Source organism: Molothrus aeneus, chromosome 22, assembly GCF_037042795.1.
Source record: "Molothrus aeneus isolate 106 chromosome 22, BPBGC_Maene_1.0, whole genome shotgun sequence".
NCBI classification, from domain to species: Eukaryota; Metazoa; Chordata; class Aves; order Passeriformes; family Icteridae; genus Molothrus; species Molothrus aeneus.
Window position 1 is genome coordinate 2,643,683 of NC_089667.1, and position 27,314 is coordinate 2,670,996.

At 51.7% G+C, this 27,314-nt stretch overlaps 1 protein-coding gene across 1 annotated transcript; it reads right to left on the bottom strand.

The window, feature by feature from the left end:
• Window positions 1-200: 200 nt before the first annotated feature.
• SNX19 (sorting nexin 19) lies at window positions 201-26,980 on the bottom strand. Its single transcript, XM_066564334.1, has 11 exons — window positions 25,457-26,980; window positions 24,788-24,926; window positions 24,213-24,313; window positions 23,945-24,064; window positions 23,258-23,385; window positions 22,057-22,153; window positions 21,634-21,820; window positions 19,430-19,559; window positions 6,289-6,473; window positions 5,502-5,589; window positions 201-4,534 (listed from the first exon to the last, which is right to left on the bottom strand). Exons 1-11 carry the CDS (start codon window positions 26,978-26,980, stop codon window positions 4,402-4,404), a joined length of 2,832 nt encoding a protein of 943 aa, XP_066420431.1. The 3' UTR covers window positions 201-4,401.
• Between the last annotated feature and the right edge of the window lie 334 nt (window positions 26,981-27,314).

A 27,314-nucleotide genomic window follows, 5' to 3' on the forward strand; every position in this document is an offset into this window, starting at 1 on the left:
TTTCTTTTTCTATTCTTAGCCAGCCTTCTGATGAAATCCTTTCTTCTATTCTTTTAGTATAGTTTTAATATAATATATATCATAAAATAATAAATCAAGCCTTGTGAAACATGGAGTCAGATCCTCGTCTCCTCCCTCAACCTGAGACCCCTGTGAACACCATCACAACCAAAGGCAGACTTTAAACTCTGACAGAGAAGTAAGTTTGAAATAAAGTATTATTGCACACGAGTACATGGGAGTGGAGTTTTGCTCCCCATTTAACAATTAAATGGGTTTTCCAGACAGCAGAATTTCACACAGACTCCAACAGCACCACAAACAGCTGATGCAAAGGGTTGAGTACAGGCAATGGGACAGGCAGTCAGTGCATGGTGGGACTTTTCTCCCCTAAAAACACAATTTAATAGTTATTTAGCTTAGAGTGGTGCCTTGGAGCTCTACACCACTGCACAGTCATACACATCCCTGCTTCCAGGAACTTCCAGTCAGCTCTGGGAAACTAAGGCAGTGGGAAGGGGAACACTTTACAAACCAGCAAGTGTTGGGCTGGAGGGAGATCACACAGGGCTGAAGGGCCTGGAGAGGCAGAGCTGAGCACCCACCTGAGGCAGGTACTGCTCTTGACCTAATGTGACACAAAGCTGCAACTCCTTCTTGAGGTTAAATCTGGCTGCTCTCACCACCCACCCTTTAGAGAGGTGGCTGGAGCCTTCTGCAAATTCCTTCCACAAATTCCTTCTACAAATTCCTGCAGAAGAAAAGGAGCTTGCTGGGAATATGACACACTGAGCAAGCTTAAGTTTTTTTGTCAACTTTGTTTGTTTTACCAGAGCAGTTTTTTCTAGTCTTAGTCCAATGGAAATAAACTTTCAGCCCACCTGAATGCAGCAGTTTGTATCTGCCACCATTGTGCTCAATTTAATCCCAAAATCACAGTGAGGCAAAGAACTCACAGTAGAAAAAAAAGCTGAGCTTTTTATTGGATTGGTTTTACTCCTTAACAACACCATGCACCATGCAGAGAGGGGCTCCTTGCTCCTGGGCACTTCACCTCAGCTGCAAGGCTGCACTAGGATCTCCCAAGGAGAGGATGGGAATCTGAAGCCCAGTGAGAGCATGAGAAAGGGCTCCAACCCCTCATATCTGAGACAAGAAAGGGAGTTCTGCAGGGCAAAACAACCATTTTGCAATTCAAACTCCTCAGGTCTGTTCCCCACTCCCACTCTGCATTGAGAGTGCACAGAAATAAATCGCCTTTCTGTCTCTGTCCCAGCTCTTTGTATCTTAACACAGAGGGGGATGGTGCTGCTGGGAGAACCCCAAATCACTGCTGCACCAGCCCAGCAAAGCACCAGCTGCTCCCAAACTGAACTGGCAGAAATCACAGATTATTTCCATCTGGAGGACTGAATATTCAGTCATTTGCATAATTTCACAGATGGGGGTTAAAACCTGGGAGAATTTGGGCTTCCTGGCAAAGGAGAAGTGTCAGCTCATCCTCCCAGTGCACATCCAGTGTGTGTAGGGGCTATCTTAGACTTTTGCCCTAACCTGGAGCTGTCAGTGGATAATTTGTACTCCATGATCCTCTTCAGCAAAGCCTCTTTTAACATTCTCCCTAATCAATGACAGACCTCAGTCCTGGAGCTCCAAAGCCACACAATTCATTGGGAAGCAAGAGCAAACAAGAACAGCAGGAACATCTGGGAAGCCAGCAGGGCTCTGCTGCATCAGCCCTGGCTCAGGGTGCCCTGTCCCCTCCTGACAGCTGGGGTGGCCAATGGAAGCAGGAGGAAAAGGAGGGAAACACAGCCTGGCACTGAAAGACAAGGGGAAGCAGCTATAAACAGATATTTAAGGATTGATCTGAGTCCTGCTTCCCAAAGTGCTGCCTGGCATTTGGGATTATCCCAAAGCATTCTCCACCTCCCTCCTTCTCCAAGCAGGTGGCCAAGCTACCATCTCTGAAGAGAAATGGCTCCAATGGTGATGCAGAATTGATTTGCTTCATGACACTGGATTCTGCCTGGTCTTGGGATGTCCTCAGAGCTCCCTAAAAATCGATTTGCTTACAGCAAAATGATCCCTCTCTGTATTTTCACACCACAGAAGCCCAGAGCAGCTCACACTGCTGTGTACCCATAATGAAGCAGCTCCTTTGGAAGAGCAGGATAGGCATGTTGGAGTCCCACTGCCTTCTCTCCAAACATGCCATGGAGCATCCAGCTCCAAAAAACTGCAGGCAGTCTGTTCCAGCCTGGAATTCCATGGTTGTGTGGGATGAAAGCACCTGGTCCTGCAGCACAAACAGCACCTGTGATCCTGCATGGCTCCTGTGTGGAGCCTCCTTTGATCTGCAGAGAACCTTCAGCAGCCCAGGGCAGCACTGCTCAGCCTGTGCTTCTGCCAGAAAATACAGCACAGCAGGTCACCAAGCTGGTCACCAAATGGGTCACCAAGCTGGTCAACAATGGTCACCAAGCTGGTCATCAAATGGTCACCAAATGGTCACCAAGCTCGTCAACACACTGGTCACCAAGCTGGTCACCAGGCTGGTCAACAAACTGGTCACCAAACTGGTCACCTAACTGGTCATCAAACTGGTCACCAAATGGTCGCCAAATGGTCACCAAGCTGGTCACCAAGCTGGTCACCAAATGGTCGCCAAATGGTCACCAAGCTGGTCACCAAGCTGGTCACCAAACTAGTCACCAAATGGTCACCTAACTGGTCACCAAGCTGGTCACCATGCTGGGTCACCAAATGGTCACCAAGCTGGGTCACCAAGCTGGGTCACCAAGCTGGTCACCAAATGGTCACCTAACTGGTCACCTAACTGGTCACCAAGCTGGTCACCAAGCTGGTCACCAAGTGGGTTACCAAACTGGTCACCAAATGGTCACCTAACTGGTCACCAAGCTGGTCACCAAGCTGGTCACCAAGTGGGTTACCAAACTGGTCACCAAATGGTCACCACGCTGGTCACCAGACTGGTCACCAGACTGGGTCACCAAATGGTCACCAAATGGTCACCAGGCTGGTCACCAAGCTGGTCACCAAACTGGGTCACCAAACTGGTCATCAAATGGTCACCAGACTGGGTCACCAAGCTGGTCACCAAACTGGTCACCAAACTGGTCACCAAATGGTCACCAAGCTGGTCACCAGACTGGGTCACCAAATGGTTACCAAATGGTCACCAGACTGGTCACCAAGCTGGTCACCAGACTGGGCTGTGGCTGCATGCCCCGAGTCCTTCAGTACTCCCAGGAACCTGAGACTGCTGAGCAACGTGAAGTGCTCACAAAGCCACTCAAGTCTTGGACAAGCTGGAGAAGCAGCTCCAAATCCCTGGTCCATGAGCTGAGCAGCTTCCCAGAGCCCTGCATGGAGCTGTGGCAGCAGCAGGGACAGCAGAGCAAAGCCCAGTGACACAGCCATGAACAGCAGAGCTCAGGCCGTGCTCCCAGGCCTCACCCACTGCCTGTCCATGACACACACCCACCATTCCCCTGGGCTCAAGGTCCTCAATCCTCTCCCAGAGCTTCCTGTGACAACCAGGCACGTGTGGGAGCTGATTTACTGCTGTGTCCCACATGGCTCAGCTCTTCTGGCCTGTGCCTTCCAGGTGATTGTCCCAGGGACTGAAAGGTGACTCAGAAAGCACAACAGAAACGAGTCCTGAAGTCCAGCCAAGCCACCACTCCTCCCTAGCCTGAGGAGTCTCTTTGCCAGGATCCCAGCCTGCCTGCACCTACTGAGAGCCAGAGCAGGGCAGGGAGAAGCAGCTGATCTCTGTCCCTAAGGCAGGGCAGCACCTTTGGCCCCTGCTCTCACCTCCCAGGTATTTGGGCAGTTGGATGCTGAACTTCAGGACATCTCCACACTCCAGGACTTCTCCACACTCCATCCTTTCCCCAGCTTCCTTCTGGTGACACAGCTGGGGCAGAGCAGGCACAGGGCAGGCTGCTCAGACAGCAGGGACAGCCCTGCAGCCCTTCCCTGTCCTGCAGGACCATTCATCAGCAGATCCCAGCACACCAACCCTCAGTGCCACGTGGACCCTGAAGCCACAAAAGCAGATCTCCTGTGTTCTCTGTAGATGTTAGAGATGTTCAAAAGGGTTTGTGGTTCCTTCTCCAGCTGGTCAGGCTGGTTCATTCCAGGCTCCCCATCAGGTCAGCAATGGAACAGATGCTGCAGAGCATCTCTGGTCCCTCACACTGGGTTTGATCCATCACCCAGCTGACACAGAGAAGCTTGGAAGCAGCTTCATTTAGCACTGGCTGGAGAAATTCCTTACAGGAAGCTCCCAGGCAGGTTCAGTAAAGGATGAAAATCCAATCACTCCATGCCTGTGGCTGCTTCTCTCCTCCACTGCTGGGCCACCAGGCCTGGTTAAAGTGCTGGGACACCTTTGTCTGTGCCACTGCAGGCACATGGTGTGGCAGCTGCAGCCTCAGGCTCCTTGCTGGAGCCCTTCAGAACCAAGAACTCCAGCAGAATGTCCAGGAGGCAGAACACCAGGTGCCTGGAATGGAAAAAAGACAAAGCTTAGGCTGGGCAGGGCGTGGGAGGCAAAGCTCAGCACAAGGAAAGAGTGTTCCAATGCTCAGGGGAGAGAGGAACAATATCAGGCCCCCAGAGAAATGTTTCCAGAGGTGGTTCAGTTTCTTCTCACCTCCCCCAAACCAGTGGGTGTTGAAGTTGCTGAGCAGCACAGAAAACACAAATGCATCTTCTGGAGCAAAAGATGTTTAACAGGATCACAGGATCACTGGAGGCAGAACAGACCCCAGAGATTCATCAATCCCCACCTTGTCAACCAGCCCAGAGCACTGAGTGCCTTGTCCTGTTGTTCCCTGGACCCTCACAAGATGGGGACTCCAACACCACCCTGGGCAGCCCTTTTCAATGTTTAACAAGCCCTTCAGTAAAGAAATACCTCCTGATGTCCAGCCTGAGCCTCATTTCTCTGCTGTGCATCAAGAAACCCTTGCCTTCCAAACTCACAGCACTGGGAATAGACAGAAACACCCCCTACACAGACCTGCAGCTCCTCCAGAACCAAACTAAACCAGGATTTGTCTTACTTCCCTGACATCCACTAACTAAGCAGGCCAAACAACATAATTAACATGACTGGCTTAATAATCTGCAGCCAGACATGCAGATGCCCCCTGATATTGCAAGTCTGGAATAATAAACTGGGTGTTTGGTGCCAAGCAGCACTGGCAAAACCCTGGGCACAGCTCTCAGGGCCCACCAGGGTGAAGAACACAAACACAAACCTGTTTATGACAGCTCTCAGAGCCCACCAGGATGAAGAACACAATCACAAACCTGTTTATGACAGCTCTCAGAGCCCACCAGGGTGAAGAACACAATCACAAACCTGTTTATCACAGGCTCAGAGCTTACCAGGTTGAGGACCACAGTAACAAACCTGTTTATGACAGCTCTCAGAGCCCATGAGGGTGAAGACCACAATGACATACCTGTTTATCACAGGCTGGCTGAGTGACTCCAGCACCAGGTTCCAGCTCATCTGACACTTACTGGTCCCAAGGATTTCTTGGATCACATCTGGAAGTGTTGGAGACAAAGCTTTGGGCAGTGAATATTTCCACAGCTCAGACTTCTCCTGGTGGGTGCTGGATCAAAGCTCATGATGGTGCTCTGGGGCTGGGAGAGGAGGGAGTGCCAGGAGAGCATTCCTGGCTAGAAGGGCACATACCAGCAGTGCTTTTTCATTCCCAAAGGACAGTGAGGGCCCTTTACACTAATGAAGGAGTTAAAAGTTCAGGCTGCACTCACAGGGATTAGGCAGCAGCTGCTTTAATGCCAAAGGTCCCAGTGTCAAACTTCAAGAGAGGGAAATCCAGTGCAGCTGGGCTTGGGATTTCAGCCCAGTGCAAAAGCCACAGGCTTTGCATGGTGGCTTTGCTCACCATGGGACCCTCTGGCAGCAGGTGGGAGCAGAGCTGTCCTGAGCCCTGCCTCAGTGAGATGGCTCAGAACTGTGAGCACTGAATCATGGCCTGGACTCACATCCCTTCCCTCCGAGCTGGGCTGCTTCCCAAACCCTTACACAAACTATCCAGAACTGGAAAACTCTGGGTTTTGCTTGCAGGAAACCATCAAACCTCAAGGGTCATGAAGGTTTCCCAGTGCCTTGGCACGAGCAACCTCCATCTCTGTATTTAACCACATTTCCAGAGCTTGAGCGTTCCCCAGCTGCTTTCCTGTCCCAGGGCAGCTGACAAGTCTCTGGGACACACTTACTGGGCAAGATCCCCATCAGGCTCTGCAGGGCCTGCTCTGCTGTTGCCTTCTTCTGCTCCTCTGTCCTGGGGGGTTTAGGCACTGCTGGTAAAACTCCTCCAGGCCAGATGGATTCCTGCAGCAACTGGAGGTACTGGACCCAGCGCTGGGTGCAGGTCAGGGTAACCATCTGCACTTCCAGCCACCTGCAGCAACAGGGAGAGGGACAAAGGTCAGGAAAAGTCCAGCTTGGGAGCCAGCTGGGATATTTCCACCCATCAGGAGGGTTAAATCAGCTTCTTTGGGTTTGTTAACATGCAGTTTTTATGTCTGCGCACCTAAGATTTTCACAAGTATTAATGAGCTGAGTTTTCCATGCACCAAGAGTGGGCTATGTTCCCTGTGTTACTGACAAGTGGGACAAGCAAAGGCCCTACAAAGCCCCATCACCCTGCTAATCACAGGGACCCAGGTGAGTCACCGGTCACTAAAGGAAGCCCAGCTCAGGGATATGACTGGCCTGAAGCTCCTAAGTTATCTCCAAGCACAATCTCAGACAGAGCTGGAGGAACTGGTGCTGAACTCCAAACAACCCCAGGAAGGACATGAGCCCTGTTCTGGCAGCCCCTGCTCCTCTCATCAGTCCCTCTGCTACCAAGACAGCCAAGGATGTCTTTCCTGGAGACCAAAACACACTCCAAGGATGACAAGGCATGAATATCCTGATGCTTCACCCCCGTCTCATCCTGCTGTCCATGCTGCCCTGCTGTCCAGTCCTGCTCCATCCACTGACAGCAAGCAATGAAATAACAGAATCCCCAAACTGTTTGATTTTGGGACCTTAAAGCTCATCTCATTCCACCCTGGGCAGGGACACCTTCTACTAGACCAAGCCCCAACCAACCTGCCCTTGGGCACTTCCAAGGATGGGGCAGCCACAGCTTCTCCAGATACCCTGTGCCAGGGTCTGCCCACTCTCACAGCCAAGATTTTTTTTTTTCCCATCCAAAATCCAACAGAACTGCTGATGGTCCCTCCTGCTGGGGCAGGACTGTGCCCTTTCTCAGTAACCACCTGCAAATCCCCAAATCCCTGCTCCCCAGAAGGGCTCAGGGGGTTTGCAGCTGCACTGGATGATGTGTCCCAACCACCCAAGGGCTGGCCAGGCACAGTTTCTAAATCAATCAAATGGATGGACCCTCTTGCCCAGATGTGAAATCACTTCCTAGTCACAGCACAGGCCACAGCCATCAGTCACAACTTGCACTGCCTAAAATCTTTGCCCTCAGGATGAGGAGAGGTGTGACCGTGTTCACAGAGGTCTGAGGATGAGGGAAGAGAGGAGGATCTGACTCCATGTTTCACAAGGCTTGATTTATCATTTTATGATATATATTACATTAAAACGATACTAAAAGAATAGAAGAAAGGATTTCATCAGAAGGCTGGCTAAGAATAGAATAGGAAGGAATGATAATGAAGGCATGTGTCTCAGACTCTCTGTCTGAGCCAGCTGACTATGACTGGCCATTAATTAGAAACAACCACATGAGCCCAATCCCAGATGCACCTGTTGCATTCCACAGCAGCAGATAACCATTGGTTACATTTGTTCTTGAGGCCTCTCAGCTTCTTAGGAGGAAAAATCCTAAGGAAAGGATTTTCCATAAAAGATGTCTGCGACAGAGAGGCCGTGGATGAATCCCACAGGAAGGTTTAGCAGGGCTCAGGGTGCAGCCCTGCTGGGGCTGTTGGCCTCACTGGCAGGAGGCTCTGGAGCAAAGCTGGGAGTGTCAGCACAGCACTGGGGTAGGGAAAAGCCTTGTGATTCTGCCAGTTCTTCAAGATTCCCAGAGGACAGGAGGCAGCCAGCAGGGCCAGGAGAGCCGTTCCTCTTGGCAGCTGCTGTTCGTGCTTGCAATTCCGTCACCACTACGCCCCGGCAGCTCCCAGCACAGCCAAGAGCCCTGCCAAGGCAAACTTTATTTAACCTGCACTCTGCCAGACTGTCTGCATTCTTCCTGGGAGAGGCACTCGGGCCAAGGGTGTCCTTCCCCACACAGCTGGGCACTGGGGAACAGCAACACCCCAAGGAAAGCAGGTTGGCATCATGTGGGACAGGACTGAGGAGTGAGCAGGAAATGAGGTGTAAACGGTGATTCTTGAGGGATGCTGTCCTGGTTTAGGGCAAATTTGGGAGAAAACCTCCAAAGGGGACCCCTCCAGAAAGCAAACCCACATGGCCCCTGTGCCCAACCAGTTTGGGAAGGATTCCTCAGACAGAAGTGGAAGGAACCTGTTTATTTAACAGGCAAAGCACCCCCAGCACACAAAAGGAACAATACCAGGTGACACCACTCTGTCACCGCTCTGAAAAAGATGGCAAATTCAGAAAGTCTCTCTTGGAGGTGCTCACTCTGATATCAATCCTTCCAGCACTGGGAAAGGCTGCTGCAGCCACAAGGTGCAAACTCTCGGTGCTCCCCAGGTCCCATTCCAGAGCAGGTTCAAATGGTTCCAAGAAAGGGAAAGAAAAACAGTCCAGGGGAAAATTCAGACTGCTTAACTAAACTAATGAGCAGGAGCAAAAGCAAGAGCAAAGCAGGAGCAAGAGCAAAAAGCAAAAGCTGCACTATGTACTGCCCTGTCTCTGTGTCCTGCTGACCACTGAGGGAGTGAGCAGGCTGATAACAAAACAAAATAAAGCTTTGCTCTTCAGAGCCAGTCTTGAAGGCACAGAATAACATCCAGCATAAACAGAACACAGGACTGGGGATACAAGCATCATAACATCACCCCAGGACAGATGCACACCTAGGAAATGCCAGCTGGAAAGCAAAGGACATGAAAAAACCTGCAAAGGATCTCAGTGCAGTGGTAAGGCCTGGAATGTCTCAGAGCAAGGGACACAGATGATGTTGCCAGTGCTCCCAGGAAATGGGAAGCACATCCTTCATGCTCAGCATTGCCATGGACACAGAGTATGGATGCTGCTGCCAGGTAAGGCCAGAGGTGCAAACCTCCCACCTGGCTTAGAGGACAAAATGTCATACCCCAGCCCTGCCTGGGAAAAGCCATGTTGGAAATACAATGAAAAGGGTTTTAATCTCCAGCCATCAGCAGATTTTAACACTCTGGATCATGGTAAACCCTCCAGCTATTCCCAAGCAAATTAAAGTGTTAAACTGTGACTTCTCTAGGGGCAAGAGTTTTCATTAACACAGATTTTCATTAACAGGGTTTTTCATTAACATGTTTTCTTACACAACCCCCTCTCCTAGCTGAGAAAACATCTGACAAGCAACAGAAGTTCAGAGACTTGGGGACAGAGCTGCAGAGTCAACCCTGCACCAAGGGGGATCAGACTGAACATGGACTCCAACCTCATTACAGCAACAGCCACCTTCCAGCCTTTAAAAGGTTGCAGAAAGCAAAGAACAAGCTATTTTTTCTTAGAGTTCCTAAAATAGCAAAAAAATCAAGCAAATAGTGAACAGAGAGAAAGTTGAACCTACAGAGAACAGCACACGTTTCCAGACAGCTCAAGAGCAAGCTCAGAACTGACAAATGCTGGAAGGCCCCACACAAACAACCTCCTGTATGTCCCTAAACCCACCAGAATTAGGCAGCAAGGCCCCCAAACAACACCTCTAAATGTGATCTGCACACACTGGGAGCAGGCGAGTGCTTGCAGGTCTGGATTCCCACAGTTGTGAAACACCAGGGATGGGTTTTCCTCCTTGGGCTGGCAGCTTTGGGAGGCAGAGGGCAGCACCTGGAATGGCTCCATGGGTCCTGCACAGCTCCACACAGGCTCCTGTTAGAGGCCAACTTGCCCCATGGTGCTCAGAGAGCTGGGGAAGGAGCAGCCAAACACACAAAGTTTACAAGGAAAAGTCAAGGAACTAAACAGGAAATGGGAGGAGAAAGAAGGAGAAACCAAAGGCAGGTGCAAATGGAACACAGACTAAAGCACCCCTGCTCTGGGCTCCCTTCTGCCTGTGGAGCCATTCCAAAGGCACTGGGAAGAGGAGAATGGGGATTCTGAAGGAGTTTTGAATGAGTTAGAGATGGGATTTCTGAATTATTTTTGATGATGTGGTTTCTTTTCTTATCTTCTACATAGGCAGGAAGGGTGAGTTTGGCTCACATCTTTACTGTATGGTTCAGGAGGTCACAAGACCTTTAGTTACAAGACCTTTTAAGGATTTATTGACCAATAAAACACTGGTAACAAGGATATTTATGTTTTTGAGTCAATCTTTAAATATTCCATCTTATGGACTCATGCTACAGTGTAAGCTTTCTTAGCTAATCATGTTATGACACACAAACCTACAGTACTGCATTCTAAACTCCTTGTAACTACTTTTATTTTTATATTTTAAACTCTAAAACTCTAAACTTTCTTCTACTTAATTTAATGTGTCTTTGTTTTAAACTATAAATCCACATTGTTGCTTCTGTCATTAAAGTTTGGAAGCCTTTTCCAAGGTCTCAGATCAAATCTTGTGTTTAATTCTAAGCTTTGGCTTACAGGCCCAAAGTTCTGAGAGTTCTTTACATTTCAGATTCTAACAGAGGAGAATCATCAAGACTGGTCCATGTGGCTCTAAATCCATCTGGGAGAACATCTGAGGCTTCAAAAGGAAATCTCAGCACACAGTGACCTGTCATGAAGAGTTTCCTTCCCTCCTCTCAACCACAGTCAATCATCAACACCCATGTTGGGGAATCACACACAGAGGCTGCACCAGCAGCATTAAACTGAGGAGCAAAGTAATTCACAGAATATCCTGAACTGGAAGGGACCCACAAGGAAAGTCAAGTCCAACTGCTGACCCTGCACAGGACATCCCAAGAATGTCCCCATAACTTCTACACCTGTAGTTGCAACTCAGAGAGAGTCACACCAACTTTATTGAAAATTCCTACCTGAGTAAACCCCAGAAAATGGCAAATTGACCTTTCCATCAGGCAGACTTGCTGCACCAGGATTGGGATTAACCCCTCAGGAACTCCAAATATCTGCAGGTTCAAAGCTGACCTTCACCAGCAGGTCACAGATGATTTTTTGTGCTATTAAAGGCCTAAGCATTTGAGATTCATGTGCCACACTGAAAGCACTCACACACTGCTCTCAGGTAGAAATAAATCCACCGAGAAACATAAATAGACCTTTCTTATTTATTTATTATTTTTATTTTTGGATGGTTGATGAGTTACTATTTTCATTCTGCTATTTCATGAAGAAATAGCTTTAATAAGAAAGAAAAAAATAAACCCATCACAGAACCATCTCCTTACACTTCAGAAATAGATAAAGTGACCTCCTGGGCTCAGAATACTTTGATAGTGCCCAATGCAAAGAGCCAGACTGCAAAGGCTACTGAGGCCTGGAAGATAATCTGCAGGGGCATAACTTGCCCATGCTGTAAGGCACCTCTGTTTGAAATAGCTGCTGGTGGAGGAATGAAATGGCTGCTAAAAAAGAGCCAAATTAATGCCATGGTTCAAGCTGGAACTCCAAGGTCAGCTGAAGGGGTCCATTAGGATAAGAAGGGCTGAGAATGAAAAACAAGGGCTGGGGGTGCAAACCTTGGCCTTCCTCGGGCTCCTAGGAGGGAGGAAAGGCAGGCTGAGAGTCAGGAACAGGTAAATGGGCTTGGTTTTACCTGGCTGGAGCCTCTCACTTAACTGGACTGTCCAGAGAGCTCAGCCCAGCAAGTAAAGCCTGGACAGGCTGGATTTGCTTAGTCTGGACATCAAAGATGTACTAAGAATGAAGAAAGAGATGCAATACTCTGCAGATTTACACCCACCTGCCAGGAATGGGTAAAGCTCTGCTTGTTTTGTCCATCAAGGTGAGGATAAAAACTGAGATCACTTCAACTAAGGAACAGTCAAGTGAAGTATGCTGACTGTAACTGAAACCTGAAACAATAGCAATTGTGATTTCCTCAAACCCAGGGCTTTTAAGGATTTAGATAAACACAAACTGAAGGCCAGGCTAGAAGATGACAGAGAGGAGAAAGCCTCTCTGCTTTAGCTGCAGAAATACAAACAGCTCTACAAATATACATGAACTAGCATGTCCAGCTCAAGCCTGACTGCTGCCCACCCCAGAACATGGCCCCCCTGCCCTAAGGAATACAGTGTGGAGATCCAGAAGCTCAAAAAGGCCTCTGGGACCAACGTAGTGAAAAGGATTGAAGAAAAAAAGCAACATCTGGAAAACACGAGGCATTCAAGCATGACTCTGAAATTAAGAAAGTCTGGTGCTTGAATCACCAGACCATCCCTGCCTTACCAGCCCTTGTTCCCCAAATTCCTCCTCAGATAATGCACGAGATTATCCTTAACTCAAGGGTTCAAGAGGAGGAACATTGCAGTGCTTTGACAGCAAAACTTTCCTGAGGAAACCTTGTAAAAATGAAGCAGCAGCTGCAGTGGGCACAGCAAGAATAGAAAACCACAAGTGGAGAATTTTTGCCCTGAGGCTCAGCTTTCAGCACCTGCTACCTGAGCCTAAATCCACCTTCTCCACACAGCAGAAATGTGCAGCATGCTCATCTCAGCACCTTCAATGCAACCTCACACTTGGTCCAGGCCATGGGTAAACCCTGTGCTGAGGAAAGAAAAGGCAAAAAAACCTCCATAAATGAAAGGACAAGAAGCATCCTGAGGTCTTTTAAACTCCTGCACGAGTTCTCCTTCTGGAAATGTTCCTCTCCTGCTGCCCTGTGAAGGTTTAGAGCTGCAAAGAACCTGTCCTGGACCTGGCTGGCTTCCCACCTTTCCTACCTGCCTGACCCAGGCAGAAACCCTGGGAGATGTGGGGCAGAGAGGAAGAAAAAGAAATCCTTCTCTTCTGCAGGCAATCATTCAGCCCTGCAGGGAGGAAAGCACCCCTTGGTGCTGGGATTTCTGTGCCATTTCATGTGTTGCTCCCTCAAAACACACCTGCTGCATGAAGAAATCGTGGAAACTCACAGGGCTGCAATGGCTTCACCCTGCAGGGAATGAAGCATTGCTTTTCCCAGCTAGATCTTCCTGAGATGCCCTGGGGCTCAGGGAAGGGGGGGAAAGGTATGTGATTAAAATAATCATCCCCAAACTCCCTTGATTTCTCACAAAGCATCCTGGCTTTTGATAACATCTTCTTCAAGTATTTATTGAGCCAATTAAGCTCTCAGTGGTGCCCCAGGGAGAGGCCAGGCTGTCTCAGCCAGACCCTGCTTGGAACAATTGCTTCATTAGCCCACTTCAGAATCAAAATACATAGATCCACTATTAACCCTTCTAAAACCAGGCAAAACTAAAACCAACAGGGAGACATTACTTCCACTCAATCCTTTTCTTCTTTGTTCTATTTGAACTAGGAAGTTGTTGAGCTTTTTTAAATCCAGGAAGAAAGCTGGCATGTGCAACCGTTGAAACAGAATCAGAGTTAGAATAATGTTGCAATTATTATCAAAGCATGGAGTGCTGGCTTCATTCTAGTGGCTGTTTTTGGAAGAATGCTGCTTCTAGAAGAGGGAAAAAAATTTTGTTTGGGACAGAGATTCGAAGCCAGATCCAAAATTTCCAGGTGCTTGGAGACAACTGAATCGAGGCCCATTTCCAAGCTGATTTTATTTACTTTGCATATACACACACCAAGACACACAGAGTCCTGAAATCACTTTTACTGACATACCACAGGCTGCAGTTCCTGCTGCTCCTCACTGCTACAACACAAACAGCCAAACCCAGAAATGAGGAGTAAGATGCCATGGGTTGGTTCCCTAAATTGCCAACTCTGGTGCTGCTTTTAGGCTTGTTTTTGGGGACAGGGACTTTGCTGCCACATACCTGGGCCTGCCAGCACAGCCCCTCTGTGTGCAGCAGCAAAGATCCTCATCAAACATGCCCAAATCCACTCCCCAGGTAACAAAGCAGGAGAATGAGTGGATTCAGATGGCCCAGCTGCACTGATATTGCATTTCTGCCAGCAAAACTCAGAGGCACTGCCTGAGGCTGCAGTGGTACCTGGCAGCCAGGAAGCCAAAGGGAAGCAGGAGCACAGTCTCAGCTGTCAGACATGGCCCCTCCATGGCCCCAGGGCTGGCAGAGCTCCCTGCCCATGGGCACTGTGCTCCCAGGGGTGCTTGGCTGCTCCAGGGTTACTCAGGGACACTGAAGAGGGGCAGGCATCACTCTCTGCTGGTGGCACTTTCCAGTCAAGAGGATCAAGGTGGCTGCCAAGGGTCTTTGTGCCAGTTCTGTTGGCACAGGGATCAAAGAAAACCAAAGAGAAAATCAGAACAAAGCACTCAGGCAGGAGCTCTCTGAAGCTCCAGACCTCCTTGACTTACAAGTGCCTGTGACACTCAGCCTGACACCAGCAGAGCCCAACACCAAGGTGACAGCATGAACTTGCAGGAACCAGTTCTCAAAGGCATGATGGCCACCTGCAACCAGTCTCAAAGCATCTCTGCCTCTCCACCTGCAGCTCACACAGTCTGGAATGTCACCTCCTCAAATCTTCCAGTTTGGCCAAGGGATGAGGGGACACGGAGGAGCGTGGGAATGACCCAAAGCACGCAGCAAGTGCTGAGCTCGTGGGTCAGGCAGGGATGATTTGCATTTATTTTAACTCATGCTCAGTGGAACATGACACCAGCAAAGCTGCCTGAGTAGTTCCACATGCTCCTTCCAGGGACAGCCACTTCCGAGCCTGGCACAGACTCTGTGCCCAGCCCTGCTCAGGTTCCAGGGCACAGACAGCCGGGGTGTGCTGAGACACCTTCCCCCCACCCAGTGCTTTGTGGCCATGGCTTGCTGTTGTGCTGCATGGGAAGGAGCCAGGAAAAGCTTACAGACCAGGATCTGCCCCTCAAATCCTCCCAGGTCCATCCTTGAGGTGCTGGCACTCCCCTCTGGAAAGCAGAGGTGGTGGCTGTCACCCTGGCCCCAGCACTGCAGGGCACTGACAGACCCCAGACCTGTGGCCACTGTGGGGACAACTGAGGGCAGGGTGTGGGGTCCCAGCAGGGTGTGGGGTCCCAGCATGCGTGGTTCTCGTGTTTACTGCGTGGTTCTCGTGTTTGCTGTATATTTTTAACACCTCATTGACTCACAAGGCTCTAAAAAGCACCCAGATTCTCCAAATGCTTCCACCGGAGGCCAGAATAGCCCCACCTCCTCCCCTGTGCCAGCAGGTTCCTGCTGCAGGCTCCCAGGGCAAGAGGAGCTGATCCCTGCAGGGCAGGAGGGAAGGGAGCCGGACAGAGGCGGGAGGGGGCACGGGGTTTGTTTACAGGCACGGCCCCAGCACGCAGAGAGGCTGCTGGAAGCAATCCCCGGCCCCAGGGTCATTCCCACTCCCAGCCCCTCCATCCTCCTCTCCTTTCAGCTCCAAAAAAGGCTCACTCCCTGTTACATAATGGGATGGGCTCAGTGCAGACCCGGCTCGCACACGCGGCCGCCCTTTCCTCAACAATCCCTTTTTCGGTCATGGAGCCTTCCTCTCCCACTGCCACCGGCGTGACAGGCAGGAGACTGATGGGGGCTGGCTCTAGGCAGCCCTGCTGGGGAGAACAGGGAAGGAGCAGTGTGCTGGGATGCTCCTTGCACAGAACTGGAAATGGAGCAGTGTGCTGGGATGGTCCTTGCATAGAACAGGGAATGGAGCAGTGTGCTGGGATGGTCCTTGAACAGAACAGGGAATGGAGCAGTGTGCTGGGATGGTCCTTAGACAGAACTGGGAATGGAGCAGTGTGCTGGGATGGTCCTTGCACAGAACTGGGAATGAAGCAGTGTGCTGGGATGGTCCTTGAACAGAACTGGAGCAGTGTGCTGGGATGGTCCCTGCACAGAACAGGGAATGGAGCAGTGTGCTGGGATGGTCCTTAGACAGAACTGGGAATGGAGCAGTGTGCTGGGATGCTCCTTGAACAGAACTGGAGCAGTGTGCTGGGATGGTCTTGCACAGAACTGGGAATGGAGCAGTGTGCTGGGATGGTCCATGCACAGAACTGGAGCAGTGTGCTGGGATGGTCCTTGCACAGAACAGGGAATGGAGCAGTGTGCTGGGATGGTCCTTAGACAGAACTGGCAATGGAGCAGTGTGCTGGGATGGTCCTTAGACAGAACTGGCAATGGAGCAGTGTGCTGGGATGGTCCCTGCACAGAACAGGGAATGGAGCAGTGTGCTGGGATGGTCCCTGCACAGAACAGGGAATGGAGCAGTGTGCTGGGATGGTCCTTACATAGAACAGGGAATGGAGCAGTGTGCTGGGATGCTCCTTGCACAGAACAGGGAAGGAGCAGTGTGCTGGGATGGTCCTTACATAGAACAGGGAATGGAGCAGTGTGCTGGGATGGTCCTTGCACAGAACTGGGAATGGAGCAGTGTGCTGGGATGGTCCTTAGACAGAACTGGGAATGGAGCAGTGTGCTGGGATGGTCCTTAGACAGAACTGGGAATGGAGCAGTGTGCTGGGATGGTCCTTGCACAGAACTGGGAATGGAGCAGTGTGCTGGGATGGTCCTTGCACAGAACTGGGAATGGAGCAGTGTGCTGGGATGGTCCCTGCACAGAACTGGGAATGGAGCAGTGTGCTGGGATGGTCCCTGCACAGAACAGGGAAGGAGCAGTGTGCTGGGATGGTCCTTAGACAGAACTGGGAATGGAGCAGTGTGCTGGGATGGTCCCTGCACAGAACAGGGAAGGAGCAGTGTGCTGGGATGGTCCTTAGACAGAACTGGGAATGGAGCAGTGTGCTGGGATGGTCCTTAGACAGAACTGGGAATGGAGCAGTGTGCTGGGATGGTCCTTAGACAGAACTGGGAATGGAGCAGTGTGCTGGGATGGTCCTTAGACAGAACTGGGAATGGAGCAGGTTGGGAGGCCCCACCACCAGTAACAGAGTGCTCACAGCAATCATCTGTGAGCACACTGAATCAATCACCTGAATCATCTTGGGCACTGCCAGCCCAAGGGAGAAAGTCCTCCAAGAGGAGGGGGACTGGCTCTTGGGAGAAACTGGATCTCGTTTCTTGGTGTGAGTTTTGTTGGTTGGTGGTCATTTCTATCACTCTGCACCCACTGTCTCATGCCAGAGCAGAATCCTCATCTGGCAGCTGCAAGAGGGCAGCAGGAGCAGCACCTACCCTCCAAATACAGCTGGCAGAGGAGTATCCAGCAGCAGCCCCTCCAAACACTGCCAGGACACCTCCTTTTCATCCCCTACCACTGGCAGGAACAGGGCAGGGTTGAAACTCCTGAAGGGATGATGCTCACTCATACTTTGTGACCAGCAATGGTTGAAAACACAATGCAAATCCATTTGCTGTCCCCTGTTTGTCTGCCTGTTCTCAGAGGCAGGAGCATCAATTCCTTGAACACAGATGCTCCCAGAAGAGTTTCTGGTACTTTCCCCACCTGTAAAGGGTTCCCAGACACAGTGCCAGCCAGAATGGCAGTGCCAGGTCTGGCTGAGCAGTGATCAAGTTGTAAATATTTAAATGGAAGAGAAATATAACCAAATTCACACTGTGTCCCTGGACAGGCAGGTCTGAGCTAGAGACCTTCAGGTCTGCTCAGGACAGCAGTGACCACCTGGGCCAGGAGTGAGTCCAAGTCTCAGGGCCAGGATGAATGGCAAACTGCAGGAAGGCTCCCCATTCCCAGATCTCCACTGTGGAGGTAACTACAGGCAGCAGAAATGGCAGGAAAATGTTCCCTGCAGTAATCCAGGTGCAACACCATTCTGGTGACAGGTCAGCTCTTTCCCCTGTCCCCTGGGATTCCTGACTGTCCCACAAGAGCAGAGCCAGCCTCAACACGTGGATTTCAGCATGGACACGGGGTTTGTTCAAGAGGTTGCAGTTGCACCCTGAACTGATGGAGACACCAAGAAGTCCCAGGGCTTCCCCGTATCAGCCCCAGCCAGAGCTCTGCCTGCAGCACATGTGGGCTCACTCTGAGCTGGTCAAGTGGAGCAGCTACAAACACATTCCTCCTCACTCTAATCCACCACACAACCCAGGGAGCTCCTCCACCTTCCAGCTCCAGGATGTGCTGTGTGTATCCCAGCTTCTCTAGTGGAAAATGCCAATGCCACGTGTGGGTGCTGCAGGCTCCCTGGGTGACCAGGACACAGCTTATTAGGAGGTGATGATGTGCCTGTTGAAGCTCTCATACCTCTGTGCTTACATACACAGATTGGGTTGCAGCTTGTTCCCCAGAGGCCAGAGCCCCATTCTGGAGAAGTGGGAGCAGCCCCCACCTCCTGCCACTGAAGGAACAGGCCAGGACTGAAGGGCAGCAGTCCCTGACCTCAAAGCACTTTGGCAATCTCTGCTGAGGGCAGCTCAGGTTACCAGCTCTGTTATAATGAGCTGCCCTGCACATTCTGATGCTGGCTCTGGATGCCTGCAGGAGAAGAAAGGGCACAGGAGTGGGAAAAGCACTGCTCCAAGACTCTCCCAAGCCCTTTAGGGAAGGCTTTCCTTGTGTTCTAAAAAACCACATCCTCAGCTAGTGATAGTCACCAACCTACACCAAAAAACAGGAATTCTCTGTTTGTGTGTCTTGGCCTTGAGCCTTACCACCCAGAGGCCCTGGCCCCAGGAAAGCTTGGCAAGTCCAGCCCAGCTGGAAAGGAAGCCTGTCCCTACTCCATGTGTGGGTCCCTGCCCCAGGCACAGGCAGAGCAGAGGGTGCAGCAGTGAGAGCAGAGACCACACTCTGAGCTGTCACTGTCACTGTCACAGGCCAGGCTCTCCCTGAGCCTGTTTATTCTACTTCTGCAGAAGGAACAAGCTGAAGCCCTGGGCTGCACAGAGCAGGAGGCCAATCCTCCCCAGAGAGCCCCAGAGCTGGGCACTGCTGCCCTTGCATGAGCCAAGACTCCCACTCCCAGGGCTGGATCTTCCCTTTCCCTGATTTCAAGGGACAGGAGGCTGCCCATTAGAGCTGCTGACAGAGAAAACAGCTCCTGGTGCAGACCTCTAAGGTGTTAACTCCCCATTCATGGAGCACCTGCTTTACAGAACCTTGTTGGCTGGTGCACACACAGCATTTATCTGCATTCAGACACAAGCTCCACTTCCAGCTGTGACTCCAAAGGGAATGCCTCTCACAGAGCAGCCAGGCTGGTCACTCTGGCCTTACCTTTGAACAAGGGTCCCAAAGAGCACGTTGAAAACCTTCTGGATGTTCTCTGTGCACAGCCAGCCCCAGTGATCCACCAGCACCAGACGAAGCACGTCCAGGGCCAGGTCAGCCAAAGCTGTCTCAGAGTCTGCCAGGAGGAAGAGGAGGGGCAGATGAAGAAACCACCTCAGGGCAAACCTGGTGAAAAGCATCATCCCAAACTCACTCATTTCTCCCCAGCCTGGCCCTTTGTCCACACACAATGACCTGCTGCAGCCTAGCCAGCCTGGGACCTGCCCTCCCCACTCTGATTTCCACCTCATCCAGGCTGCCCCAGTCTCCCACCAAGGGCTGCACCAAAGGCTCAGTTCCTCCTCAATTAAACAGTGTGATTATCAAATCCCAGTCCACGTGTCCAAAACAGGTGACAGAGCAGGTGGTGACTGCAGCCAGGAAGAGGTGCACTGCTGAGGACGATCATTCTGCTCTTGCCCATTCCTTTCCCTTCCTCCAGCAGTTTTCCAGGCCCTGGGCTCTGTTGGTGGCTGTGGGCTGCCATCGTGTGGCAGATCCCAGGCTTGGCAGGAAGGGGGATGAAACACATCTGGATAAACCAGATTTACCAGTTAAAGCACAAACCCACACACCTACCCAAATATCTCTGCTGTCATGGGCCTGGGACACCAAACCTCCCTCCGAGCCTCAGGGGGATGTCAGAGCCTTCAGCAAAAACAGTTTCTACTTACTAAGGAATTACTTTCATGCTGTTTGGCCCTGAGGTGTTCTGCTGAACAAGCTCAATGATGTGCCACAAAACTGCCCCAGACAGCCACTCCCAGGCCACCACCCCGGCCTGAGGCTGCTGCCTCAGCTCTGTTGTCCAGGTGAGATCCTGTGCAGCAGCTTTTCCTAATTTGGCTCCCCTCATGCCTCATCTTCCAACCTCTCTGTCTACAGAGACAATTACACTCACAATTTACTGCTGGAAATAAAGGGAAGAGGGATTCTGGACCCCACACCTCTCCTCCTCTGCTCTTCCTTTTCCTAAAAGCTGGACTAATTAATTCCAGGATTTCACTTGGAAAAGACAGGGCACTTGGCATCTCTTGCTCTGGGCCATGCATAAGTTACTGCCCACTTGCTCTGCCCCCTGAGACTTCCCAGTGCAGTCTGGAGCTTCCCCAGAGCCTCACACAGGGAGCATCCTCAGCAAGCTGTTTATTCCCACAGCATCCAAATCCTCTTCCTCAGAGAGCTGCTGGCCAACCACTTCCCAGAAGTCACTCCATGAGCAGATATGGACATGGGTTCGCCTTTTTATCCAAACATTTGTTTTCCTCACCCTGCCAGTCCAGCCTGAAGCATCCCAGACCTGCAAGCATTTGAGATCACTGACATTCCATTTCCCTCGGAGTTCAGCTAACTTGGCCTGCCCTGTGCAGAACCCTGGCCTCCAACTCCAGTCCTGCTTCCCCAGAACCACAGGCATGTGCTCCAAGATTACAGGCAAAGCTGGTAGCACAGGCTGGATTTCAGAACACCAGGCCTGTCCTGTCACAAACACGTGCTTTCAGTCAGAGCCTGCCAAACTTGAATCACTGGAGAGAAGGTTTTTGGGAAGTTCCAGTTGATACAGCTCAGCTATTCCAAGAAAAAAAGATTGGGGAACATATTTTTGCATGTGTCCAGGATAATCTTGTAACTGTTCTGGGGCAGCCCTGTGCTTCAGAGGAAGATTCTAGAAGCAGAAAGGGAACATCATTCCTTGAACTGAGATTACATTTGTGCCACTCCCATCAAATCTATCTGAACCTAATCTCAGAGGTCCTTTTACAGTGTATAGACATATCAAGGCTAACTGGAAACTACCAGGAAATTGTAATTTGGCCCATTTTTAGTTTGTAAGAGCTTGATTTTAGAACACTGCCAGTTTAAGCAGCATGTCCTTAAGAAACCTCTTTGTGCAGTGACTGTGCTGAGCACACCAGGGTGAAGATCTGCACTGACACAACTGAGCCAAAACCCAGTTTGCTCCCACCAGCCACAATACCCAGAGCAATCACCAAACAGCACTGGAAAACCTAATTTGCTTTCCCTTCAATCAAGATGCTACAGTCAGGAGATCAGGTCCTGAAGACTTTTCAAGCTGAACCTGCAGATGTTGGAGCTGCTGTGGTACCGAGGGGGAGAAATTCAAGCACTGAGAGAGGGGCTGAGCTCACCAGAGTCAGTGTCTGGATGTCCTCCCTGCTCTGCTGTGCTCAGCCCATCCATTTCTTCCTGCACAGAGATTTCCTTGGCTTCTCTGCCTCCCTGGCCTTCAGGAGCTTTGCTGGGGACTGCTTCCAACAGCTTCTCCTGCTTCTGGATGAAGGATTCCATAGCAGCCAGTGACAGGGTGCCAGAGACCTACAAAAGTGGGTTAGTGCCACAGAGCTTGGGGTCTGCAGTGCCCAGACAGCCTCCACCTCCTGGTTTGCACCCAGGTGTAGCCAACAGCACAGCCAGGGCTGCTTATTGTTCTTCTGCCAAGAGCTGGCATGTGGCAACAAGGCTGCAGCAGCCACAGCCCTGGTGGATGGGATTATTCCCAAACAGGGCAGTGGTTGGGGTTCTGAAAGGATTAGAAGAGGATCTGAACTTACAGCATTGCCCTCCCTGATGGAGTACACGATCCTGTCATGAGCTTCACTCACACTCAGCACTGGAGTGATTTTACTGGATGAGAACCTCAGCCTGGACCTGAAAAGCAGAGCCATGGCACAGTCAGTTTTCTCTGCAAGCTGTGAGTCATGAGTTTTCCAGCCAGCTAAGATATCTGATTAGACCTGAAGTGGTTCAAAAAAAGCATCTGCCTCCAGGATAACTCAGAGCTGACAGTGAAACCCCACAACAAAAGCTGTAAAGCACTTTTTCTCTTGCACACCTGAGCTGAGCCAAGGTTTTCCAGCATTCCATAAGGAGCTGTAACACAGATGCTGATAGGGAGATGTAGGCAGATGTCAGCAAGGTGTGAGCACTGCAGCACACACAGGGAAGTGTTCAGAAAAGCCTCTGAGATGAAATACACTCAGCAGGATTGTGAAATGCAATTATAAACACTGACAAAAAGAAGGATAAAAAAGGACATCGGGATTTTGGGACAAATTGTAAAATAGCCTGTTTATCATTAAGGAATGTCCTTTTCAGCCAAAATGGTTCCAAAATTGTACTTTTTGAGTTTGTCTTTCTGTCCAAAGCAGCTTTTTCCAGCAAAACATCACTTTTTGGAAAGAAATAGCCATACTCGTGCAGAAATCTTCCCTTCCTTGGTGAGGGAAGAACCACTGATGAGACAATCACAATGAGACTGGGCACTGTCAGCAGCACCAACATTTGGTGAGGAACATACATGAAACTATCTTAAATATTACTCATAAATAGCTATTTAAATGTTTTCTGGGCAGGGCCACTGCTGGAACATATGGGAGAGGCAGGAGGGAACTTTCAGGTAGATAATTTACAGCTGTATTTTGCAATTACTCTCTGCATATATTTAAGGTTAAAAAGCAATTCCTCAGGACCATTAGCGGCTCTGCTGGCAAATGGCAACACCTCAGAGCTCCTTTAGGAAGAAACCTATCTTCTGTGGAAACCTGAGCATTCCTGGGAAACCCTTTAGATAAACTGGAGCTCAAATAGTTGTGTTCAGCACGGGAAGGAGGAAGTAATTCAGCTTCAGAACAGAATTTACTGCCCGACACAGAATTTACTACCCAACACATAAAGCCCCAAGTCGGTTCTTCCCCACCATGGGCTCAATTTGTGCATTAATCCCTTGTCCTGCAAAGCTGAGGGAGCCCTTACTTGCTTTTCTTCCCGTCTGTTTGGGATTTCCCATCCACTTCTGACTCACTCAGATCCTCCGTGGGGCTCTGGGGCTCTGACCTGGGGAACGCTGTCTTCAAGGTGTCCACGATAGCATTGACAACAATCTGCAAAGCCAGCCTTTAATTACTGCCTTTAATTAGTGCCTTGATCCTCGTTACTTACACACATCAAGAGTTTTGAGACTTGCACTGGATTTTCTATTAAATAGAAAGAACTGGATTTTCTATTAAATAGTAAGAACCTATTAATCAGTTCTTTAACACGAACTCTGAGCCTTTATGGGTTTCTGGGCAAGCTCAGCTCCAAAGAAAGGGTTTTGCCTTCCAGGAGACACTGAAGCCTAGGAAGCGTCTCTGGAGGCAGCTGGAAAGGGCTCAGGTAAGCAGCTCCCCATTTTTCCCACCTTGTCTATCCTGGAGACAAGGATATTATTACTGCCTCTAATTACTGCACTGATCCTTGTTACTTACATACGTCAGGAGTTCTGAGACTTGCACTGGATTTTCTATTAAATAGGTTCCTTAACACAAACTCTGACCCCTTATGGGTTTCTGGGCAAGCTGAGCCCAGCTCCAAAGGGCTCAGGTAAGCAGCCCCCAACTTAGGAAGCATCTCTGGGGGCAGCAGAAAAGGGCTCAGTAAGCAGCTCCCCATTTTTCCCACCTTGTCTATCCTGGAGACAACGAAAGGCTTCTTGACAAAAGCGATCCTGGCGTCGGTGTTGAGGGCCAGGAATTCCTGCACCTCCTCACTGTTTGCAATCTCAGGGACTGCACACAATTGCTGCAAGGACAGATGGAGATTCAGATCATTTCAGAGTCAAGCTCCCAGCCTGATTGTGTAATGTGGAAGAGACATGGTATGCTCCACTGTCAGCACAAAGCTGTCCTGAGCTCTGCTTTTAGCTCACAGGGGCACACAAACATCTCACCTTCAGGAAAGATTCCAGCAGACTTTTCCTGGCTTCCACTTTATCGCTGTCCATGTTTCCAAATGGCAGATCAGGGAACAGTTTCTTTGGTCCTTTGATGTCTACAAAGGAAACAAACCCACAGCTTGAGAGAACGGCAAAATTACAGTAACCTTAATTTAAAAGACTTTTAGATAATAAAATAAAAAAAAATCAAAATTCAAAATTAAAATTTTAAAATCTAAATATAGATTTTTGTCTTTATTAAAACCTGAATATTCTAATGATTAAGGCTATCCCCACACACTGCCTGGCATCAGCCCAAGGTAATACACAGACACCAGTGTTGTATGCACTGTTAAGGTGTAAAACTGCAAAGCCAACTGTCATGGAATGGGAAGAGGAATGGTTTGAAATTCCAGAAAAGATTAATCATTCCTCCAGCCAGCTCTGCACAGAAGACTGGAGGATGTGGGCAGGAGACACAGCCCAGCATCCAGAGCTGCACGAGCAGGGCAGGAAACCCTGGGAGCAGAGGGACAGGGAATGGGAGAGAGGGAGAAGGATTTGCTCGGGGGGCCACTGCAGGCACTGACTTTTCAGGAACTTGCGGAGCTCCGGCTTCTCCTCCAGCCGCGTCTGCAGGTTGAGGAACTCGCGGTAGCGGCGGTTCACGGTGTGATAAGCCACCTGCTGCAGGCTGCCTGCTGCCTCGCCCTCCAGGGCTGTCTCATACTGAGGAGGAAGGCAAAGGCATCATCCTGACACATCCTAAAACAGCCCTGCTCCCCACTCAGTCCCCAGGCCCCCCCCAGCAGTTCCTCAGTCAGCCCTTCCCTGAAGAGGAAGGAACCAATCATGAGGGAACAAAAGCAGGAAAAGATTCAACCAGCCCCACGGGAATCCCAAACAGCCACGGTGCCTGGTATTTCCCCACTACCAGACTGTCCAAGTGAGTTTTTTGGGAGTTTGTGGTCAAACCAATCAGTGCTGAAATTTGAATATTGGCACTTGGTGTGGCTGCTGAGGACATGGATATGCCTCTGGGAACACAGGGGGTTAAAAGTCGCATCCTTCTGGTCACATCTCATAGCAGAAACTAGGGAGAATATATTTTCATGGGGGCACTGGCACTGCACCAGCGCCAAACCATGACACAGACAAAATTTATTGTTCAGACCCACAAAGAGCAAGTCCTCACTGCAAACAGCAGCCCAGGTGGTGGCAGGGATGTGGGGAGGTGGTGGTGCTCGGGGAGCCCTTACCTTGACAGTGTACAGGGTGTAGGGGTGGAAGCCAGTCCCGCTGTGCTCCCGGGCAGTGATGGTCCCGGTGATCCGCAGGTTCTGGATGACCACCGGCCCCTCGGGGCTGCTCAGGGGCTCGAAGCTGAAGGTGCTCATGGAAGCTGATGGGGAGGATGACAGCAGGGGCAGGCTCTGCCCAGGCTCTGGGGGAAATGGTGCTGGGCCCTCTGCTGCGCCCAGATCTCTCCCCAGGCTGGAGGGTCTTTGTGAGGAGAACCTCCTGGGGACAGCTGGGCTTTCCTCCTCCTTCTCAGCTGCTGGCTCGATCTGGATGTCAGGGCAGGAGCTCAAAGCAGAGGTGGGGAGCAGGCCAACATCCGAGCTGGGGCCAGGGCCGTGGTCCAGGTCCCCCGTGCCATCCTCCGAGGCAGGTGCTCCCTCTGGCACAGGAGGGTCCTGGGGGAGCTCATCAAGGAGCTCTCCAGCAGGCGAAGGAGCCAGCAGCTCCACGTCCTGCCCCACGTCAGGTGCCGGGGATTCCGGCTCCAAACCCTCACAGGGGAAGAGGGATCCCAAGGCCTGGGGGTGCAGGAAGGGTTCCTCTGCATGGCATGACCTGCCCACCTCCTCTCCCTCCTCTCCAGCAGCCCCTGCCTCTCTCCTGAGCCCCTCGATAGCCCTTGGGGAGGGGGAGAGCCCGGCGAGAGCTGTGTCCGTCTGTGCCGGGAAAGGCAAGGAATCCGGCACTGGGGGTGCAGGGTGGGGCTTCCCACCCCGGGGCTTCTTGGAAAACGCCCCAATGAGCAGCAGGTTGATCCAGTCGGGATCAGACATCTTCCTAATGGCCGGCAGCAGCACGTTGCAGGCCACCAGCTCCACCACCACGAAACGTCCCGTCCGTGTCTCCAGGTGCGGCCAGGGCACCAGCGCCCGCAGCAGCGCGTCCACGGCAGCGCGGGCAGAGCCCACCTCGGCCGCGGGGCTCAGCAGCGCGGGGTGCGGCCCTGCCAGCCGGCTGTACTCCTTCCACAGCGTCCGGCCGCCCTTGGGGTCAGCCCTCAGGGCATCCCGAGCCCGCAGGAAGCTCTGCAGGTGCTGCCCGCAGAGCAGGAGCAGGCGGCGGGCCAGGGCTCGCCGGTCCACCCGCTTCATCCGCCGCCGCAGCTCCGCCGCCAGCCCCAGCATGGCCTTCTCCACCTCGGCCTCGAAGGCCGGCTCTCTGCTCACCGTGCGGTACCACGAGGCCACGAAATCCCGCACCACCTTGCGGACGGTGCTGGCGATCTCCTTCTCCAGGCGGGCCTCGTCCGCAGGGCTGCCGGCCGGGGCCCGCAGGGAGCTGAAGAAGCGCTCCAGGCGCAGGCGGCGGCCGCGGGGAAGCAGGGCCGGGGGGCCCAGCCAGCCCCCCAGCACGGCCAGCGCCCCGCACAGCAGCCCCAGCACCCGCAGGTCCAGCAGCAGCTGCAGCGCCAGCAGCCAGCCCAGGGCCACCAGCAGGGCCAGCAGCGGCCGGCGGGACCCCGAGGGGCCGCGGGCGGGCATGGCGGGGCGGGCAGCGGCTGTCACAGCCGGGAGGGTGGGCAGCGCTGCACGGCGCAAACCCCACCGGGCGCGGCAGGGCCCGGCCTGGGCTGCTCGAGCGGGGATCGGGGGCTCAACCACCCCGAAACCTCGGCGGGCACTGGCGCTCAGAGCCCAGCGGACAGCGGGGCTCGCACAGCCCAGCAGACCGGGAACCCTGACTGGGCTCCGCGGCGCTGCCTCCCGGGCCCCCACACCGGGCTCCTCATCAAGCACTGAGACCGAGCAGAGCCCCCAGGCCGGGCCCTCGCCGAGCGCTGGGGCTGGGCACAGCCGAGCCTCTTACCGGGCACCG

Coding starts and splice junctions, on each gene's coding strand:
- SNX19 (XM_066564334.1), bottom strand. CDS start 26,980: ATGCCCGCCCGCGGCCCCTCGGGGTCCCGCCGGCCGCTGCTGGCCCTG. Junction 24,927..25,456: donor ACACCCTGTACACTGTCAAG/GTAAGGGCTCCC, acceptor CTTCCTCCTCAG/TATGAGACAGCCCTGGAGGG. Junction 4,535..5,501: donor AGCCAGCCTGTGATAAACAG/GTATGTCATTGT, acceptor TTTCCATTCCAG/GCACCTGGTGTTCTGCCTCC.